Here is a 19,932-nt window from a genome sequence, read left to right as displayed (position 1 = left end):
CTCAACTTCGTGATTATTGCAAAGGAATAATTTAGTAGTACACAACAGACTTTAAAACAGATGATTTAATTAATTTAATTATTTTGAATACTTTACCACTACCCATTTTTCCAAAAGCTAATGAAAATTTTTCCCGAATGAAAGATAGTAAAATGGATTCATCGCTGAGAGATTTTACCGTTGTTCCAAAAGCTAATGATAATTTTACTCTAATAAAAGATAATAAATTGGATGCATCGCTGAGAGATTTTACAGTTGCACAACTTTGTGATTATAGTAAGAGGAATAGTTTGCGAGGATACAGCGGATTTAAAGAGGATGGTCTTATCAACTTAATCATTTCAAATAATTTACCAGGTCCTACAAAGACTAAAAGTCTTGGCATTAAAGGATACAATACATTTAAGAAATCAGAGTTAATTAATGCCATTGCATTACAAGATTTTAAAATTCACCCAGATGTATTCCAAAAGACTAGATCAAGACCAAAGTGTGTACCCAATATAAATTATTTTTACAGATTTCATGATATTATTGAAATGCCTCACCCGCCGAGAGTAGAAAAAATAGTGAGGCTAGATCAAATTTACCCATTTAGTAACAAAATATTTGGGCAAGAAAAGGAGGCTGATCCATCTAAAAAGCATTTATTTGATTAAAGAAATTAGATCGAAATTTAATGAAAATTCGAAGCATGGTCTGTTGACTATAAAGTTGTCTTTAGCGATGCTAACATTACCAAACTGTATACTGTTAGTGAGAAAACAGATTACATAACGAAAGCACTCAGTTCTATAGTAGATGTAGCTAAAAAGAGGACTAATTTCAGGATAGGACATAAGCTGAATATAACAGTCAATAACCCAAAAATGTCTTATCGAATTTCTACAGAACATAAAGCATCAAAAAATACTCGAGAGTCTGTTCATGTTGTGTGCAATAAAATAAGAAATTTCTTAATATCTGATGAGACTGTTGATATAACAGAAACATCGTTTAATTTTCAGATGTTAGCAATTCCTAGAGGTGGTAAGGTTGCCCAAATTGTAATAAAGAAGGTTTCTTTGTTAATGGAGAATTCAAAGATTTTTATATTTACCAGTGCATTGAATGCAATAAAATATCTGGTAGTAAAGAGTTTAAATGTTGTAAAAAAGGCTTTCTAAAGAAAGTGAATTGTACCTATATTGAAAGATACGTGTGGTTTGATTATGAAGCAACTCAAGAAACAGGCATACATATTCTGAATATATAACTGTTCACAATTTTAAAGGTGATACTGTTTATAAATTTAAAACAAATGATGAATTCTGTAAGTGGATGATATCTGAATAGAACAGTTATTACACATTCATAGCTCACTATGCAAAAGGTTATGATTCCTAATTCATTTTGAAGTACTGCATTGAAAATACAATAAGGCCATGTACCATCTACACAGGAACTAAATTGATGTTGTTGGAGATCAAGCATTGGACATAAAAATTATAGATAGCAGTTCGTACAAGGTCCACTTGGTAGTTTTCCAAAAACTTTTGGTTTGAAAGAATTGAAGAAAGGCTACTTCCCACATCAATACTCCAGGAAATGAAAACTACATAGATTTGATTCCTGATACTGAATATTACTGTGTTGACAATATGAAGCCAAAAGATAGAGAAGCATTTCTCAAATGGTATAGCTCCAGAGTCAAAGTAAGTTATGTGTTCAACATGAAGAAAGAAATTAACAGGTACAGTAATTCTGATGTAGATATATTAAGAAGAGGCTGTTTGGAATTAAGAAAACAGTTTCTAGAGATAGCTAACATTGATCCATTCTGTTATTTAACCATCGCTGGAGTTTGCATGGCCTTTTACAGATCTAAATATTTACCGGAAAATACAATTGCTGTATTGGATAAAGAGCAGAAAGGTAGTTATAGTAAAGATTTCATAGCATGGTTAAATAGTAACAATATCTTGCATGCTCTTAATGGTGGCGAAGTAAGAATAGCTGGTGCAAAAGTAGATGAATTTGATTAAGAAAGTATTACTGTTTATCAATACCATGGTTGTTATTGGCATCGATGTAAGAAATGTTTCAAAAGTGAAACGATTAACAATAAAAATAAGGAGACGATGGATGATCTTTCTCAAAAGACTTTGAGAAGAATTGCAGAAATATGAAATGCTGGATACAATCTGGTAGAGATGTGGGAATGTGATTGGCTGAACTCAGCAGAGCTTAAGAAATTAAAGCAGTTGCCTGAAATTGTTGAACCATTGAATCCAAGAGATGCTTTTTGTTGTGGCCATACAAATGCAATAAAATTAAGAGCTAAAGGAGATGGTGTTAGCTCAAAAATAAAATATATTGATTTATGTACTCTTTATCCTACTGTACAATTCATGACTTTTATCCTGAAAAACATACGACAAAAATATATAGACCAAGATATTATTCAAAAATTGGTACGGCTTAATAAAATGTAAAGTATTGGCTCCTAGAGGATTGTATCACCCTGTTTTGCCTACACACATGCAAATCGATAAAAATGAAAAACTGTTTCCTTTGTTTGTCAAATGTGCAGAAGAACAAATAAGTAAATGCAATCACAGCAATGAAGAAAGAAGTTTTATTGGACAGATGAAGCAAAGTTGGCCATGGAAAGAGGATATAAAGTTTTAGGGGATTTCAGAAACAAAAACAACAAGTTGTTCAAAAATTATGTACAAGACTTCCTCAAAATCAAACTTGAAACAGGTCCACATAATTTCGAGTCTGATGAAAAGTATATCAAAACAGTTAAAGAGAAGCTGGATATTCACTTGGATCATAACAGAATAAAGGAAAATCTGGGAAAACGAGCTGTTGCTAAGATTTGTCTTAATTTGCTATGGGGCAAATATGAGAAAGGCAAAATATGAGTCAAACAGAATATGTAACCAATTTACAGCACTTTTATGAGATATTGCTGGATGAGCAATTAAATAATTGAGATGTAAATTTTATTACAGAGCAGATGGTTCAGATGAGGTACAATTTTAAGGATTATTATGTGGAAAACAATGCAGCTACAAATATCTTCATAGCTGCATTCACTACATCAAATGCAAGACTCAGATTATGTGATATGTTAGATAAACTAGGAGAATCTGTTATGTATTTTGATACTAATTCTATAGTATATATTGATGATGGTAAAAATACTGTACAAACAGGCTGTACGTTGGGTGAATGGACAGATGAATTAGGAAATAATTGGGTTACAGATTGGGCTTCAACAGGCCCAAAAAGTTATTATTATGAGAAAAATGATAAAAAGACAGAAATGAAGGTAAAGGGCTTCACTCTAAATTACAGAATTCAAAAGTTGAATGGCGAATTCATGATAAGGCTAATAGAAATTGAAGTGAAAGAAATATACAGTTAGAGTACAATCAGATATCTAGAGATGTTGATACTAAAAATCTGTTCAACAAGAAAGAATTTTCATTTCAGTATGATAAAAGATTGGTTCCAGAAAATTTTGATACAGTGCCTTATTGATATTGATCTTATAAAGCAAAGTAAAAATTCCAACCATATTTCTTATATAAATAGAATAGTTTCCTTTTGTTGTATTCCTAGGGTTCTAACTTTCTTGTTATAGAGTGATAGAATTTCAAAAATGATGAGTAGGCTTCAGTGTAATTTTGTAATTTTTTTGGTAAATCACTTATCAGTAAATTATGCTTTGCTATTTGTTTTACATTCATAAAAAAGAGAGTGTCTGAGTTTTATATTTCTTCCCAAGTTTCTATATCACTTATTTTTACATCATTGTTCCTCTTTCTCAAATGTTCTGTAATTAAAGATGGTTTAAAATACTCAAAGCAGATGTTACATTCAACTTATCTCTCTCATGGTTTAATGTCAAAAATATCAAATTGAAATTCGTTCCACACATTAGTCATGTTTATAAAGTTTAAAAATTTAAAAGATTATTAAAATTTTGTTCTATATAAATGGACACTCTACTGAAGAAGCTCAATAATGCAAGCAATTCTAATCTGTTTAGAGAGATTAGTGAGCTTGAGACAAATGAGTGGTATTACATTACTGATTGTGAACATTTAAAAGCTAGGTATGGGCAGAAAATTTCTCTCGAGCTCGGTAATAAATTTAAAATTATTTTGCCAGGAAGGTTCAGTAAAATAATAGATAACTGGGATTTCCAATTTTTTAATGTCAATTAAACTAACATATAAAGGAGTGAAAAAGACTAAAAATAATGATAACGAATTTCATGATCTCAAGTTCGTTGTGTAGCTTTTCGAGGCTGCAGAATTTGATACATGATTGGAATTTTTTGAAAATTTTTATTTTTGTAGGCTTGTTGGTTTGCATTCATTTATATAAAAAAAATGTTAGTAAGTAGGTGGCTAGTGTACTCAGCCTAGTCGTTTATAAGGAAATAAAAAGAAACATATTAAATTATCTGCAGGTGTGCTCAGAATACCCACTTACTACTCTTGGTACTTTCAAATTACAGTACTCTGATAAGTAAATAATAAGAATACTTCAATACTACATGAGGTGACAAAAGTCATGGGACACTTTCTAATATGATGTCAGACCTCCTGCCCGTCGTAGTGCAGCAACTCAACATGGCATGGACTCAATGCGTCATCTGAAGTCCCCTGCAGAAATATTGAGCCATGCAGCCTGTATAGCCATCCATAATTGGGAATGCATTGCTGGTATAGGATGTTGTACACGGATGATCCCTCTATCATGTCCCACAGAAGTTCTACGGGATTTATATTGGAGGATACGGGTAGCCAAACCATTTGCCCGAATTATCCAGAATGTTCTTCAAACCAGTCGTGAACACTTGTGGCCTGGTGACATGACATTGTTGTTTGGGAACATGAATTCCAAATGGCTGAAAATGGTCTCCAGCTAGCCAAATATATCCATTTCCAGTCAATGATCAGTTCATTTCGACCAGAGACCCAGTCCGTTCTACGTAAATACAGCCCAAACCATTATGGAGCCACCACCAGCTTGCACAATGCCTTGTTGACAACTCAGGCCCATGGCTAAATGGGGTCTGCACCACACTCGAATCCCAGCATCAGGTCTTACCAACTGAATTTGGGACTCATCTGTCCGGACCACAGTTTCCCAGTCCAAATGATATGGTAGTGAGCCCAGGACAGAAGCCGCAGGCGATGTCATGCTGTTAGCAAAGGCATTCATGTAGGTCGTCAGCTGCTATAGCCCATTAATGCCAAATTTTGCCACACTCTCCTGATGGATACATTCGTCGTACTTCCCAAGTTGATTTCTGCAGTTATTTCATGTCGTTTTCCTTGTCTGTTAGCACTGACAATTCTATGTAAATGCCGCTGCTCTCATTTGTTAAGTGAGAGAGGTAAAGCCTGAAATATGATATTCTTGGCAAACTCTTCCACGGTGTATCTCTGAATATTGAATTCAGAGATAAATGGAATGCCCAATATGTCTATCTACAACTATCATTCCACAGTCAAAGTCTGTTAATGCCCATCGTGTTGCCATAATCACATTGGAAACCTTTTCACATGAATAACATGAGTACAAATGACAGCTCTGCCAATGCACTGCCCTTTTATATCATGTATACACAGTACTACTACCATCTGTGTATGTTCATATCACTACCCCATGACTTTTGTCACCTCAGTGTATAATTATAGTACATTGTTTTACATTACTGATATGAATATGGTTCAACGTTCTGAAGTCATAACCTTGCACAATTTAATGCAAGGTATTCAATAAATTTGAAATATATCTAGAAGATAACGATCTCACATTCCAGTTCTCTTGCTTTTGTAGGGTTGTATCCCAAAGAAACACACTCATTTCTGTGAGAATCGATATATTTCATACAGATGTCCACATTACAACAAATCATACAGCGAACTCAACAAGCAAGATGTCATGGGCCGTTAGATCACAGAGTCAAAGAACTTGCAATGGTGGCGATATGTCATTTGTATTTACGATGCCACACAGCCCCTCCCCCCGCAGAGTGGAGCACGGTTTGAACGTAGTGGAAGGGAGGTGTGTCCGGCGATGAAGGTGGTGAGGGAGATGGCAGTGATGTGATGTGATGGAGGTTGTTGTGGCAAGGACCATGCTGGGAGGTCAATGTGGAACTCCTGTAGGTGTGTGGGCAAATGAGGTGTCAGCCCACGTGTGAGGATGGAGCGATGTGGCGCGGTTCTCCGCATGATCAGCTGGCAGCATTTGAACCGTAACCCTCCCTAGGGGGTTACCGTAGCTCGGAGGAACTTGTGGTCGACCTCACGCTGGAGTGGGTGGGAGCCAGCGATCGACTGACAAACTGGGTCCCCAGTTGGGTGGGATGAGTTGTTTTGCAGCAGGATGAAGATGTGGTTGTCATCGATGAGGATGGTGACGTCCTCCACACGTTCAGGTGGGACGTTGGTTTGCAGATCCACTGTGGGATTTCTGTTGGGTTTTGGCCCAAAGAAACACACCCATTTCTGTAAGAATTGGTGTATTTTATACAGACATCCACATTACAGCAAATCAGACAGATGGTGTGGGCCATTAGATCACAGGGTTAAAGAACTTGCGATGGCAGAGACACATCATTCGTATTTGATGCCACAGATTCAGATGGCTCCAAGCACTATGGGACTTAACATCTGAGGTCATCAGTTCCCTAGACTTAGAACTACTTATACCTAACTAACCTAAGGACATGACACAGATCCATGCCCGAGGCAGGATTCGAACCTGTGACCGTAGCGGTTGCGCAGTTCCAGACTGAAGTGCCTAGAACTGCCTGCTCGATGCCACACTTTGATACTGTTGTTTATAGCTGTTGTTTGAGAGCGGCACAACAGCTGAAACTGCACATAAATAAAAACATTTAACAAGTCAATGGAAAATGTTGCCATTTGCAGTATACATTGATAAGCAAAAACATAATGACTACTGGCATCTGTGAGATTGGATCCCATCTGATGGGCACGCAATGTGGTAAAGTATTTAAGTGGAGCAGAGATGAATGGGAAATCGTCCTAGTGAGAATACATACCGCAAATAGGGGAAATCCACAACCATAAGTGAGGGTGACGAAGGACAGATTTTGCAAGAGAATTTCTACAAAGTTTTGAAGATAGGAGATGACGAACTGTCTGGAGTAAAGCCGTGAGGAAGGTTTGTAAGTCTTGCTTGGGTAGCCCAGTTGAAAAAACAATTGCCGGCAAAAGGTTCCTAGTTTGAGTCCCAATCTAGCACACAGTTTTAATCTGCCAAGAAGTTTATATCAGTGCACACTCCACTCCACAGTGAAAATTCATTCTGGGAAAGGCGGATTGTTATGGCTAGCACCTGGGATAAAGCATCTCCAAAAAGTGAAGCTGGTTGGTTCTACACATGCTACTGTCATGAGTACCTATGGTAAACGGTTGGAGGATAGCGAAACAACAAGTAGGCTATGGGGTACGAAAATTGGACACTAGATTAATGTAAACGTGTTGCCTTGTCATATGAGTCATGTTTCTTGTTACACCAGGATGATAGTTGTGTTCTGGATACCCTGTCGTCTAGGCGAACAACTGCGCATAACAGGCACTACATCACAGACACAGTCCAGTGGAGGCATTATTATACTGTGGGCTCCATGGGACATGTGGTCATAACTGAAGGCATCATGACAACTGTAGACATCATGAGCTATACTGTGGACCACCAACATCCCTTCATGCTTGCTGTATTCCCTGATGGCAATGGCATCTTCCAGCATGATAGCTGCCCCTGTTACAAGACCAAAATTGTTCTCCAGTTGTCTGAGAAGTATGGTACTGAACTCGTGGTAAGGTCTTGGTGACAAAATAGTGTTCTGGAACATCACTGTATACAGTGATCACTAAAATCACTGTATTTGCTGCCACGCTTGGGAGTGCAATATCTGCACTGTAGTAGAGTCACAGGCAGTCATTACTAGAAAATCATGGGGATTCTGCAATGAATAAAATGCCTGCTCTCTTATGTTGTGAGGGTCCAATGGGGCCCAATTGCTGCCCCTTTTCCCACCCCCCAAACCCAAGTCTGCTGAGGCCACACACACACACACACACACACACACACACACACACACAAACACACACATACAAAAGCACACACGTTCCTTCGATATTTGTGCCAAGTCCATTTCTAGACATTCTAGCCATGAGTAGTGTGCTCCTGTCTCATTCAGTTTTGTATTGTTTACATCCTCAATTTTCTATAGTTATAAAAATTTTATTCTGAATTTCTAGATTTTTCTTCCTCAGTTCCCATTCTGTGTTTTCCTTTATTTTTATTTAAGTATGAGATTTTATTAGCATTCCAACAAAATGTGACAAAACCACTTAAAATTAATCATGAAATTTTCACCAAACAATTGTGATAGCTCCCCCTATTACATGCAGGGATGATACCAATAACAGAAATGACGCATTGGTATGATAGTACTGCTTTACTGCTCATAACCCAACATAAGAGACATCCTCATGGTACAATATCCTAAACTGACCTAACTTATTTTGTAGTACACCCAGGTACTAAACTCTCCTGTGTGTTTTCACTTGTCAGAGGTGTTACTCCTGGTGGTGTCCCTAACCCCATACTGCTCCCTCACCCCATACCCAATAGTGAGCAGCACTGGTAGAGTGATCATTGGTGGGTGCTGTTGTGCTGTTGGTTCATGTGCAGATACATTTGACCAGATGTGTTGTGGGCAACTGCTGAGCAGGACACAGCTGTAGCGGTTCCTGGTGTTGGTCCATTGTGACGAAGGTGACCAACCATGGCATGGCCAGTTGCAAAGCAGGATACAGTTGCGCCATTTCTTATCATGGACTGGCCCACAGCACTTGTGCGGTATAGATGATATGATGCCAAAATGCTCAGTGGGGGCGACAGTACTGAGATTTGCTTGGTGCAGGTGCAGACAGAAGCCGGGGCACCTGGATAGGACATCAATAGGAGGATCGGAAGCTGTCTGTAAGGTAGTGTGTGATAGCTGCCACTGTGGTTCCTCAGGGGCTGTAATAGTGAGTATGCCATTTGCTGACATGCGAAGATATAATGTAGAAGCATAATCAGTATTCATAGGTGACTGATATGTGTGTGTGTAAGTTGTCAAGCAATAACTTGTTATTTGTCACATGATTTGCATGGAAGATGACTGCTACCAGATCACTGTCTATAATTTTCACTGGATGTTCTCTGGATCAGAGTCTGTCACATCAAGGCTGATGACAGCTGGCCTCTCAGAGACTGAATAAGCTCTCTGCATGTTGAGGGGTGAAATATTGCATGGTTCTTTGTTCATTTCTTCTGGGTCTGTGTCATGCACAGCTGCATGTTTGCAAAGAATGCACATTAGTTTTAGATGGTTTAATGAGACCATCATTGTTTTTCTGTTGAGCATAATTTTGAATGTGTGACTGTCCCATTTTAAAACTTTATGCAGCCCTGAGCAGAGTGGCTGTAAAGCTGGCTGGATCATACCATCCTGTAGCATTACAAATTCAGAGTTACTCACTGCCCTGTGTAAGGTAGGAGATGAAGTACTGGTAGAATTGAAGCTGTGAGGACAGATCATGAGTCATGCTCGGGTAGCTCAGATGGTAGAGCACTTGCCCGTGAAAGGCAAAGGTCCCAGGTTTGAGTCTTGGTCCGGCATACAGCTTTTATCTGTCATGAAGTTTCACATTTACTGTTTGGCTGAATGAAACATTCAGTAATGATCCATACTGTTGGCTTAAGCATTGGGTGCACCATGTTTTGTAATTGTTCAAAAATTGTGCACCATTTCAATGTGGGGACTAGTGGCTGAATTTTATTCTGAGATACATTGCATAATATTTGGATGTTAGTCCCAGGGACTGCCTGTCTTTCTAAGTAAAGATTGGTGGAATCACTGTTAAGTGAGTCCAGAATGGTCACGTCCTGGCTGTGCTCTTCTGCTAGTTTGTGATACTCTAGTTGTTGAGAAATAATATTAATCCATTGCAGGTAGTCTGCAACTATGTTGTCAACACCATGTCAGAGACAGATGTCTATTGTACATTGCACAGTAAGGTCAAGATGACAGAAATGACGAGAACTAATCTCTTTTGAGGGTTATCATATGGTGAGTGGATTGTGATCTGTATGCATAATGACATGTATTGCTTTAATATCTTCTCTAAAATATCTGATTCCTTCAAAGATGATGAATAATTCATGATCAAACATGGACCACTTTGACTGTGAGGCCATGAGTTCTTTTTGAGAATTGGAACAGTTGAGCTTGAGCTACCACAAGTTGTTGTAAGGCCACTCTGATGATTGAATCATTGATGTCAGTCTGTGATAATGAGCTGTTCATCAGGTACTGGGTGGGCCAAAGTGGTTCCTTTTGTGAGGGAGTCTCTGGTTAGTTGGAACACTTCTTGCATTTTGTTGGTCTCTCTATTCTTTTTCTCCCTGTGTTTTCAACCTGGAGAGAATGCAAGTGAGAGGGGCTTGTATTGTTGCTACCTAAAGCATCAGATACTGATAAAAATTTAAAATGCTTAGAAAGCATTGTAGGTCATGGCAATATTGTGGAGGTGGTAATTGCTTAATGAGTTCTGTTTGTTCTGAGAGGGGTTTGATGCCTGTGGCATTTAGTACTTGTCCAGGAAAGGTCACTTTGGCTTTCCTCAGTTGTCATTTATCCTCGTTTATGATCACATGTGTCCTGGAGGGCAATGAGAACTAGTTCAAGATGCCATTCATGATCATACGGACTGACAGAAAATATTAGTATATCATCCAGGTATGCAAAACAAAAGTAAAATTTGAAGACTCTGTTAGTAAACTGCTGTCAAGTTTGCGCTGTGTTCTTTAGTCTGTAAGGCACAAATAGGGACTCAAAAATTTTGAATAGTGTGATTATTGGGATCTGAGAGATGTCATCTGAGCATGTAGGTATTTGGAGGTAAGCTTTTCTGCAATTAATGATGCTGAAAATAGAGGTGTCCACTAGAGAGTGTGTAGAGTCTTGAATATTTGGAAATGGATAACTGTCATGTATCATTCAAGCAATGAGAGCTCTGTGATCACTATAGAGTCTCATGGAACCATTGTCCTTCAGTGTAAATTTCCTCTGGGAAGCCTATGGGCTGTCTGAAGGCCCATCAGTGTACTGGTGCCAGCTAGTGTGCTTTCTGGCAGATGGAGTATCATGAGAATTCGGTACACTGTACCATTATCGATTGTGTACTGTTAAAATTTCACTTGCACCTGGTTGGGGAGGGGGGGGGGGGAGATGGTACACTCATTCCATGTGTTGAGAGATGAGGCAGAGTGTGCTGTATTGACCTGTGTTCAATTAGGCGTGCTTGGGGTCATTAACTGCGTAGCTGTGGATCATAGTGGAGCTGAGATGCAGTCAGTCAAGGTGGGCATGTCTGAGGTAATACCAACCTCAGCTGTGCAATGTATGAGCAAAAGGCTCTCACATTACTCATCAATATCCCCAAATGCAACAGACACTTCATGTATGTATTGATGAAGTACTGCTTTGTCGGCACAGAGCACATCCAATACTTTGAGTGTCCTGAAGCAGCTGCCGTGTCATCATTAGGTTCTCTATCATAATAATTCACTCCGTTAGTGTATGGGAGTATGCGTCATCATCATGCTGATGCCCACTGGGGCATGTGGTAATTTCTGATGGATGAGGTAGCTTGAGGACAGAGAGCCACAGGATGAGTCATCTGGTGTCAGGATGCAGTAGTGTAGCATTTTCTAAATCCGCTGAAAGGCGAAAGTGCCATAGAAAGGTGATTCCGACCACTGGTTCACTCATTATGGTAATAAAAAAGGTCCATAGAAACTGTTGATCTGAGCTTTAGTTAGTGTTTCTGTGAGTGGTCATATGCAAGTCAATTTGGAGTCCAGAATTGTAGGGATGTTGTGCCAGATCTTGTTGCATTTGTATTGTTCAGTACTATACAGATGTCAGACTACATACTGAACAGGAAGCATTTATGCATGCTTCGATCAAATATAGAAAGCCTTCCACCAAATGGCGGGAATGATGCAGAAGATGTTAAGCCAACACATTGTGAGCATTGGTGGCTTGACAAGTCCGTGTTTGCCAATGCACCTTTTGTGACCTGAGTCTGTAGTTACAGTAGCCACAGGGAGGCCAGCCATTAAGTGTGGCACCACCAAAATAGACGTGATACCAGCAATTCTGTGATCTTGAGGCTGTGGCAGTACTTGGTGCAACACTGCCGGCTAGGAGGCTGGTTGTGTGTGTCTGCTGTGCAGGCTGGTGTCCTGATTGGGAATGGTGACATCGCCATCATGTGCTTTCAACATGGGTCAGAGTGGATTGGTACATGGGGTGTTCAACTCAGATTCAGTGCTGCATGCCATGTTATTGTCCATAGCATTGATGCTGTAGCACAGAGAACATTCTGTCTGCCATGCATAGCTTCTTTTTTAATGTCTCTGCCTCATGAGCAGTCATGGCAAGTTGTAGTTACAACAGAAGCTTGACAATCTATAGGGTCCACAATGAAGTGACTGGCATGAGATCACATTGAGTAGTATCTGTAGTCAGCACTACAGCTTGGACCACATATTGTTGGTGAATTGTTCATCGTAGACTACCATTTTCAATTGTTGTTCTGGGTGTGTAACAAGCATTGGTGAAAGGCCAATTTTGCCATTTAATATTTATTACAGTCAGGCAACACACAAGTGACATCACTGAAAGTGTCACCATGCTCTGCTTAGTGGCAAATTAATGTCACAAATCTAGAGTTATCATCCAAAATCCCCAATGAAGTCAACACACATTCTGCTGTCACAGACCAAAGTGCTGACTGTTCTGTCCATAATATTGGGAGCTTGGGTTGTGTGCCGAGTCTGTGAACTTTAGTATGATCTAGTTGAGGTAGCACTGATGCTGTCTCGTAAAACGGTGTAACTGATGAAGTATTCTGGATCACCCACAGTGTGGCTGTGGATCCAATTATCACATCTAGGTAGTTACGGTCTGTTGCACTCCACCATACTTGGTGGTTGTAATTCCTAATAGCGTCCATGAAGCGGCTGATGCAATTGACACGGGAATCATGTTATTGTTCATATTTAGTCCACTCGTCCTGCTGAATCATAAACTGATGCACTTAGTGTCAAATCTTGTACAAAGTCCAATAGCAGACTGTTGAATGGAACCCACTATTGTGATGTGCTGAAGCATGTGTTGTTTTGAGAAGCAACACCTATGGCTGTATTTAGTTCATGTCTGAGCACTGGCTGACAGTTATTACGCTGATGATGCACATCACTGCTGCTAGTCCTTGAGGTCTTTATGGACTGATGATGTGGCGCCATCAGTGCAGGATGGCTGCATTGCTACTGTGTATACAGAACAAAATGTCTCCCCATTGTGTTACATGATTGTTGCAGGTTACCTGTATACTAGCTTTCCCTATTTGGCACAGAGGTTATACCAACAACAGAGACAACACGTTGGTGTTATGATACTGCTTTATTGCTTACAATTCAACATACAAGATGTCCTTGCAGTATAAGATTCTGAATCAAACTGGTTTCTTTGGAATCCCACCAGATATTGTGCTCCACTTGGTGTATGCTCTGATCAGAGGTATTACTCATGCTGGTGTCCCCACATACTGACTATAGTTACATTTTCATACACTGTTATATATGGCCTTAAACGCCTGATTTATATTTACTCATTTCTTCTCCTCTTTCATAATAAAATGTCCATAATAGTGTATTGATGTATGTACAAAAGTGAAATATAATGGGTCTCATTATTCTATCAAAGCCTGTATACTCAAAACATAGAGATTGGCATCATTCCTAAAACAGAATGAGTAGTCATTTTGGATTTTTTCCCAGGTTCTAATCACTATGGAATAGCTGCTTTTTATGCTGAACAAGCACTACAGGAAGGAATGCTGGTGAGTTATATTTTATTTAGTTTGTACTCTAGCAGTAATTAAGGGAATCTTATCACTTACTAGTCATTTCCATCATTTCAGGGTATGACTTTTACAAACACATCACCACTGATGACGCCAACTCGTGCAAAGCAGGTAGGGCATATCTGTTCTTTATCTCTTGAGATTTATGAGTTACCCAGATAATTTTTCTGTATTTTGTGTATTCATCATTGTAAATAGTAAAAATCATATAGGAAATATTCACAATGAGAAGAATATTTGCAAACCTGTGGCTATTACTTCCCAAGGATGCTTTACAGTAGTTCACTGCCATGTAGCATTCACAGAAATCATTGAGGTAGAGAATTCATGTGAGTGTTACAAATAAAGTCTTGGTACACCTGTAAAGCACAAAACAAATATCTAAAGTTATTGCTGCATTCTGGCTGGCTGTTTGTATTGCGTTCTTGAGATATTCATTGACATGGCAGTTATTTTTTAACTGTAATTTCTTTTTTATAATTTATCATCCTACAATAACGCAAAAAAAAGTAGAAGTATTGTATAACTATGTTACAAATATTTACCAAACACATTACATATTTACAGGCAGCCCTGGGTACAAATCCATTGTCACTGGCAGCTCCAGGAACTGGAGGGGATAGTATCATTATTGATATGGCCACAACTGCTGTCGCTGTGGGAAAGGTAAAGCACTTCTGTTTCAATCACAAGTTAACAAAGAAACTGAGTGATGTTAAATTGTTGGTTAATCGATTATGACACATTTCTTCCACTTTGTTTGAAACAGAAACAGTTAAGCAAATGGTAAACAGGAACTGTGTATGTGTTACAAGCAATAATAAAATTCTTAATAATCAATTTCAGTGTTAAAGTTTATTTGGTTTTGGCTTATGTTGCATATTTCCACTCCTTGTTGTCTTATGAAACTCCCTTCTGGGGCACTGAACCTAAAATAAATAAAACATTTATTAATCATAAGTGAACTGTAAGAATATTGTGTAAAGTAGATTCCTCTTTGTGGAATTATTTCTCACTGTTCAGTATATTTTGTTGTAGCTGTGCCCTCCTGTGCTGTTTTGTGGCTGGATGAGGAGAGGGAGGTATGATAGGTGGGTGGGCAGTTTCCTCTCACTACAACATTAAATGCACATGTGGTTAAAATACAGTTTATTACAGAAACCAATTGAGTACTTAACTTCAAGGATGTCCAATCTGAAGTTCTGTGATTAACAGCAATCAATGTCTATGTCCATATTGCAACTATATTCAATGACTAATATTCCCTCAGAGTGTGGCAATGACTATCACTGTGGAAAACTTGAGCACAATGTGACATATTGAGGTGCAATGCGAACTGAGTCCCAATGTGACATACTGAGGTACTGAGAGAGAGAGAGAGAGAGAGATTGAGTGATTGAGACAGCTTGGTTGTCAGCGGCAGCCTATATCCATGCTGTCCAGGGCACATTATTGGTGCAAAGCCTGGGGGCATGTCTTGGTCTTTTCTTGTCATAGACCCACCTAGTTAGGCACCTGCTACACAACATTTCCTAGTGCCAATCAAGTGTGATGGCAAAGCTATACACCAGCACACATTTACTCCTCATTGTTTTTTGTTGCTGATAATTAACATCAGTTTCCTGCAGAATTTTTGAACAAATTTTGAGTTCAAATATAATAGACTTCCACGGGATGAAAAAACTTCTGCCCACAAATTAGCATGAGTTTAGAAAGCTTGACTTGTGTTAAGCTCAGCTTGCCCTTTCCTCACATAATATCCTGTGAACCAGTGATGGAGGACAACAGGTAGTTTCCATATTCCTAGGTATCTGGAAAGTATTAAACAGGATGCCCCACTGCTGGCTGTTAACAAAGGGCCAAGTGTATATTAGGTTCCCAGATATGCGAGAGGCTCAAGGACCTTGACTTCTTAAGTAATCAAGCCTAGTACATTGTCCTCAGTGGCAGGTGTTCATCAGGCGATGCCCTAGGAAAATATGTTGTTAGTTCTATATATACATAAATGATTTGATGAACCGAGTGAGCAGCTATATGCTACTGTTTTCATATGATGCTGTGGTATATGTCAAGGTGTTGCCATTGAGTGACTGTAGGTAGATACAAGATGACCTAGATAGATTCTCTAGTTGGTATGGTGAATGGCAGTTTCTTCTAAATGTAGAAAAATGTCAGTTAATGCAGGTGAGTTTAAAAAACAATCCATTTATGTTTGAATACAATATTAGCAATGTACTGCTTGACCCAGTTACATGGATTAAATTTCTTGGCATGAGATACAAACTGATGTGAAGTGGAATGAGCACATAAGGATGGCAGTAGGGAAGACAGATGGGCAACTGTGGTTTATTGGGGGAATTGTATGAAAGTGTAGCTCATCTCTAAAACAGGCCACATATAGAAAAGTGGTGTGAAACATTCTGAGTACTACTCGACTGTCTGGGACCCCTGTCATGTTAGATTAAAACTCTCTCTCTCTCTCTCTCTCTCTCTCTCTCTCACTCTCACTCTCTCTCTCTCTCTCTCACTTTCCCTCCCTCCCTCTCTCTCTCTCTCTCTCTCACACACACACACACACACACACATTTGAACACGTATATAACAACTTCTCAAAGCATTGTTTTGCTTTTCAGATTGAATTCCAGCGGCGTAAAAAAGCACCTATTCCATCCGGCTGGGCTCTGGGCCCCGATGGTGCACCAACAACAGATGCTGAGGTGGCCTTCAAAACTGGCCTTCTCATGCCCCTTGGGGGTTCAGAAACGCATTCTGGATATAAAGGCTATTGCTTGGGTATTCTTGTCGAAGTATTTTCTGGAATACTTAGTGGTAAGTGCTGCTATTCTACAAATGTTTTCTTATCAGTCCGTGCACAACAGTGCACAGTACCTATATGCCCTAAAGAGCTGCTCACGAAAATATGAGTTTGCAGGGGGTCACGTCTCAGGTTGTATAGATCACAGAGATAAGGGGTCAAGTGTTTTGGATAGTCCCTGTCCTAGTGACCATCTGTATACCTATTGAAGAACAAGTATACTGTAGATATCTTACAATACAGAGTCAAAATTAACACATTACATGCTTCCTCAGCCAAGGAAAATTGAACAGATTGATGGTTCTTTTGAATTATATGTGGTCTAGGGTGGGCCTTAGGCAGGTTATAAAAGCACCATTGGTTCATGGGTGGTTCCTGAGAAAACCAGAACTACTGACTGTGGGGATTTCCACATCTATAATTTCTATTAATGGCAAATTGTCAAAATTTTTACTGTATGTAATTAAGATGATGTTCTCAGAGGACTTGAAGCTTTTTTTGATATCATTATCTGTAGCTGGTATCCAGAGATTCAAAGTAACAATATGAGTGCAAATAACATCCAATCTGAGGTATAAATGTAGTTTCAACTGATCTAGTGAACACATAATAAGGATTCTCAGTTCATCAAATAGTTCTGACATTCCCAACAATGTTTTTAATTACCATTTTGTTACTAATAAAATTTTATAGTGTGCTGTCTATATAATCAGTATGTTCTACATATACCGGCTGTACTCAACTGGAAATTATTTGATAGTGCTGCCTGATGGTGTAAGCACCTTACAAAGATTACTTTGTCATACAAACGTTTTTGTACCTGCATATCAAACATCATATTTGTTGGTATACTGTAGGTGTAGACTAAAAATAAAGTGAATTTCACTGGATGAGAGAAAATTTTGTGCTAATATTATGTTATACACACTTATTTGTTGCTTGTATGTGTCAAAGTAGGTAAATGTGTTGAGATACATAAATAAACTGTCAAAACTTTAGTGTCCCATAGAATTCATTTTATATAAGCAGCACACACTGCTGTAACAGGGAAATGAAAGGAACCCTCCGAAAAATGTTTCTGTCAGAGTACAACAAGGTGAATATGCTCCTCTCTAAAAGACTCCTACAGAAAAGTAGGGCAGCTGTCTTAATCCTCATTCTACCTTCCTCACAAAAAATTTTGGCATGCAAACATATTTACTCTTTCTTGCATTGAAAGAGAGTGGCAGATAGACAGAGAGAGCAGAGTATTGCCAGTGGGAAAGAAGGAGACAGGGGACAGTGATGGTCAGTGAGAGACTGTTCCAGTAAAAGAGAAAGATTAACTGATGTTGATAGTAGCAGTGGGAGCAAAAGAGAGAGGAGACAGTGGAAATGAAAAAGAGAGATGAGTGGAAATAATGCATAGGCTTGGGAGTTCTGGACACTGAGCTCCGAGCTCCCCCGCCCTCCCTTTGACCAGCAAACCTTAACACAAAAGTATTTGCCTGTTTTCGCCATCTCCTATGCCCATGTGTTAAAGTTTCCTGGTTTAGGGGTTGACACTCTCAGCAAACAATCCTCGATGATGTGTGTGGAGAGGAGACAGTGGCAGCTGGAGAGAAAGACAGCATATTGTAAGTGAGAAAGAAAGAGACAGTGGCAGTGAGAAAGAAAAAGAATGGGACAAAGACAATGGCAGTGGGACAGACAGACGGCGAAAGTGGCAGAGAAGGAGACAGTGGTAAGGAAGAATGATTTTGATTTTGATTTGATTTGTTAGTCCATTTTCATCTACAGCTGCACATTGTGCAAGAGATATTTGGATTTTTTTTGTTAATATTAACAGTTTTACATATAATATACCTTTGTACATAATAACACACATTAATATATCAATTAATGATGAATACTTAAATAAATGTTGTTATGCTATATACAGAGAGATAAAATACAAATATTCTTCTGAATGAATGGGTAAACACACAAAAATTTTGTTTTGTAGGTGTTCATTTACTGTGTAAAAGCAGTGATCAACCAAGTACAACTTCAGTTTAGATTTGAAGTGACCAATGTTTTGTATGTGTTTAATGGTATCTGGTAAGGCATTGTATAGTTTGATACTAGGACGGATAAGGCTGTTTTGAAATAACTTTGTGTTGGTGCTTTGAACATGTACATCAAATTTTTGTCTTGTATCATAGCTGTGTATTGTATGATTTTGAGTGATGAGTGGTCTTTTTGTATTTAAGTTTTGCTTTGAATATATTATATTTTCAAGTATATATATGCAAGGAAGAGGCAGGTCATTCTTTTTTGAAACAGTGGTCTACATGATTTGCGATTATCTACCTCTTCCATTATTCCTATAATTTTTTTTTTTTGAATTTTGAATGTTTTGATGGCATCTTCAGAATTTCCCCAGAACATAATCCCATATCGGAGGTGAGAGTGTAAAACTGCATAATATACACACTGAAGGGTGTTGTAGCTGGTACAGTTTTTTAATGTACGCAGCACAAAACAAGAAGTACTTTATTTTTTGTCCATTTGCTCAATATGTGCTTTCCATTTCAAGTTGTCTTGTAGATGAAGTCCAAGAAATTTGGTACAGGCTGTTTTGGCAATTGTCTGTCCATATAGCTCTCGATTGGGTGATATCAGATTTTTTGTTTGTGCTGTGTGTATATCCATAGCTACAGTTTTTTCAGTGTTTATTATTAAGTCATTGTCATCAAAGTAACATGTTAGCCTGTCAGTGGCTTCTTTTATGTGTTTTACAAGAGTTTCTTCTGAGTTTCCTGTAATTAGAACACTCTTATCATCAGCAAATTGAAATATTTTACTGCTGTCATTGCTTATGTTTAGGTCATTTACATAGAGTAACAACAGAACAGGACCCATTACTGATCCTTGTGGCACTACATATTTAACAGTCAGTAGCTTGGAATTATATTTCCTAATGACATTGCCCTTTCTTGATCTATTTCCACATATTGTTCCCTGTTTTTAAGATAAGAGCTGAGCCAGTTGTTAGCTGTTCCCCTAATGCCAAGATTTTCTAGCTTGTTTAGCAATTTGTCATGATTTATGGTGTCAAATGCC

At 38.6% G+C, this 19,932-nt stretch overlaps 1 protein-coding gene across 1 annotated transcript in view; it reads left to right on the top strand.

Annotated features, from left to right (window-relative positions):
* The window catches only part of LOC124616419 (uncharacterized oxidoreductase YjmC-like), an 84,040-nt gene that overhangs the window by 47,210 nt on the left and 16,898 nt on the right, over window positions 1-19,932 (top strand). Inside the window, exons 3-6 of the mRNA XM_047144726.1 lie at window positions 13,948-14,009; window positions 14,091-14,144; window positions 14,601-14,699; window positions 16,667-16,862. Coding sequence (XP_047000682.1) covers window positions 13,948-14,009; window positions 14,091-14,144; window positions 14,601-14,699; window positions 16,667-16,862 — 411 coding nt within the window. The remainder of the gene's footprint in view (window positions 1-13,947; window positions 14,010-14,090; window positions 14,145-14,600; window positions 14,700-16,666; window positions 16,863-19,932) is intronic.

This window comes from Schistocerca americana, chromosome 5 (assembly GCF_021461395.2).
Source record: "Schistocerca americana isolate TAMUIC-IGC-003095 chromosome 5, iqSchAmer2.1, whole genome shotgun sequence".
Lineage (NCBI taxonomy): Eukaryota > Metazoa > Arthropoda > Insecta > Orthoptera > Acrididae > Schistocerca > Schistocerca americana.
The sequence above is the reverse complement of the archived record's forward strand: the minus strand, read 5'-3'. Positions and strand labels throughout refer to the sequence as shown.